General features: G+C 39.5%; 1 protein-coding gene across 1 annotated transcript; it reads right to left on the minus strand.

Moving 5' to 3' along the window:
* Positions 1-1243: 1243 nt before the first annotated feature.
* LOC121399676 (olfactory receptor 52L1-like) lies at positions 1244-2209 on the minus strand. Its single transcript, XM_041581210.1, has one exon. The coding sequence runs from the start codon at positions 2207-2209 to the stop codon at positions 1244-1246; it is 966 nt and encodes a 321-aa protein (XP_041437144.1).
* Between the last annotated feature and the right edge of the window lie 755 nt (positions 2210-2964).

Below are 2964 nucleotides of genomic sequence, written 5' to 3' on the forward strand. Positions count from 1 at the left end.
GACTAGCATTCGTGTTTGGCTAAAAGGCACGTGGCCTCCAGAATATAAAGGAAATTAAACTTCCACCATCTTGCCTTTGACAAAGCTCATGCCAAGTACTGTCGTTTTCAAATTCTTTATTTATTTAGAACTTCAGAATGGTGGATATTGTACTTGTAGGGACCCCTAGTTCAATAACTCATGGTCAATGTAATATATGCCACTGGGAAGGATGTTTTCCCAGTTTTCCCTGGGATGATATGACAAGTTCATGTCCGTAGTTAATTTAGTGGGTGGGAGCACATGGCTCTTCCTCTTTGGACTCCACCTGTTCTACATGGTGAATAATGCTGAAGAGGCTGAAGCATCAGGCCCCATTAATGAAGAGTGCCCTAAGGGAACAAAGTCCTTAGTGAAAGTCAGGGAGCAGAGACAGGAAAGCACGATAATACTCTGAGAGGTATTTCACCAGCAACAGACTCCAGCTGAGATTGACAGTATTGAGGTAACTCTCCCAATACTGTGCCTGAAAGTGGACAGATGGACAGGGCATCAGGTTAATATCTACTTCCTAAGATGTCCACTAAATGGGATCCAGACTACTTGCAAATATTTCATTGAAATGATCCGTAGCCAATCATAGCTTATCGTCTATGTAGTACCACTGCAGGCTCTCAATTTACCTTTAAAAAAAATTTTTTGCCAAAAAAAAGGGGTTTTTAGAGCCAGAAAAACATACTTAATGTCTTCAGCAATGATCATATGATACCAAATATAGAGAGAGGAGCAACGGAGGAGCCCCTTGCATTATTTGTGTTTGTAGTAAGAGGAACGGGTGATATTTTTCCCAATACAGGAGGATGGTTTGTATTTTTGCAGCTTGAAATAAAAAAAAACTATAATTTAAAGTACATCTCCTAAAACTGAAATTGACTTTCTCATGTAATACAGACAATAGTACCTAAATATGCCTCTCTCCGTCTTATAGTGAGGGCCACATTTAGCCAATATCCAGAGTGAAGAACACTTCACTCTTCAATATTTAATATATAAGTTAATTGCCCATCATCATTTTGCTTTCAATTAGGTTCTTCTGTCCCAATCAGTAAACACTTGGAGAAAAGTGTTGTACCATGCTTTTCCCAGATCAAAACCAGAAAATATAGAATAGGTGATTCCATTTATTGTCTAACAGTAGATTATAGAACACAAGCTTCAGGACTAAGTAGGTCCCTATGTCAGGCTTGATGGGAATGGCTTCATCTCATGATGAGAACAAGTTGTCCTTTTTTCTCCAATATTTAACCAGACTCTTTCTGATTTTTGAAACTCTTAATCCATAAATAAAGGGGTTTATGGCAGCTGGTATAATTACGTATAGTGCAGTGAACAGATGATTAACATCTATTGAAACAGCTGTTTCCATTTTCCACACACTGGAAGATGCCAGAGCACACATATAGACCATCATTGCCACCAGAAAGTGTGTCCCACAGGTGTTAAGAGCTTTGTTTCGGGATTTCCCAGTCACAGTTTTCATGGCTGTATAGAGTATGGTTGTGTAGGAAATCAAGAGTAGAATACCATCAAACACAGAGACAAGAATGCGTAGAGCCAACCCAGCTTTCTCTACTTTGGTGGTGTCTCCACATGCAAGACTGAGAAGCGCCATATTTTCACATGCAAAGTGGAGAATAATGTTTGACCTGCAGAACTGGATCATAGAGGCAAATATAACAAATGGGCAAACAAGGATGAAGCCCCGAGTTATTACAATGACTGTCAGTGAGACCAGGAAGCTCTTTGTCATGATGTTATGATAATGGAGTGGCCTACAGATTGCTACGTATCTGTCCAATGACATTAATACCATAACACTTGACTCACATACTGACATGAAGTAAATAAAAAACATCTGTAGAAGACAGCCGATCAGGGAAACTTGGTTGAGATGAAATAACAAGTCTAGGAGGAATTTGGGCAATATGGCAGTAGTAAAACTCATGTTAATGGCAAACAGCACTGAGATGAGCAAATACATGGGGGAAAAGAGAGACTTCTCAGCAGAAATCAGGCAGATGATGAGAGAATTCCCACTCAGGATAACTAAGTACACAAGAAAGAATGGGATTGCCAGGAGGGGCCTCCATCGAGATATCCCAGGGAAACCCAAGAGAGTAAAGTCAGTGTAGGAGAGAATCAATGACTGGTTGGAGATCCCTGGTTCCATATATGGGTGTAAACTGTAGGCTTAGTCAGGTCAGTGTCCATACAGGATCTGCAGGGAAAGGAAATAACATGAGATTTTTTTCTGCATCTGATATTTCCAAGGAATCTGTGTTTATTAGAGAAAAAACAAAACAAAATGCAGTGCCTCATAATAAGATATTTGTGAGCTCAAATGATAGAAGTTAAAATAAGCTGTAGTTCTTTATATCATTTTATTTATGAGAACATCAACACTAATTGGGCCAGTGTTGTCAGTGGAGTACCGCAGGGCTCTCTGTACTTGGTCCTTAACTAGCTGTTGCTTAACTTGCTGTTTAACTAGAGGTGGGCATTGAAAGTACTGTTTCAACTTAATAGTGCCCTGCAGAACTATAAGAACTGGCCAACAAATGGCTAATGAGGTTCAGTGTTTATAAATGCAATGTTATGCACAGGGTCAAAATATTATAAGGTGAGTTATACACTAAATAGCTGTGGCCTACTTAATTGAGAAGCAGTTGAGGATTATTGTGCACAAGAAACTGTGTAACTCTAGTCAGTATCAGTCAGATAAAGTTCTGTTTTGAATAAAAAAGGGCATTAACTCATGAAAACATAATTCTGCCTCTTTATAGGTCCCTGGTGAGGCCTCATCTGGAGTATGGGGGCAGTTTTGGACTCCAGTCCTTAAGAGGGATATAAATGAGCTGGAGAGAGTGCAGAGACTAAGTGCAACTAAACTGGTTAGAGGGATGGAATAACAAAATGATGAGGAAG

This window comes from Xenopus laevis, chromosome 2L (assembly GCF_017654675.1).
Source record: "Xenopus laevis strain J_2021 chromosome 2L, Xenopus_laevis_v10.1, whole genome shotgun sequence".
In the NCBI taxonomy this organism is placed as follows: domain Eukaryota; kingdom Metazoa; phylum Chordata; class Amphibia; order Anura; family Pipidae; genus Xenopus; species Xenopus laevis.

Excerpts from the sequence above, each read along its gene's own strand:
- LOC121399676 (XM_041581210.1), bottom strand. The coding sequence starts at position 2,209 with ATGGAACCAGGGATCTCCAACCAGTCATTGATTCTCTCCTACACTGAC.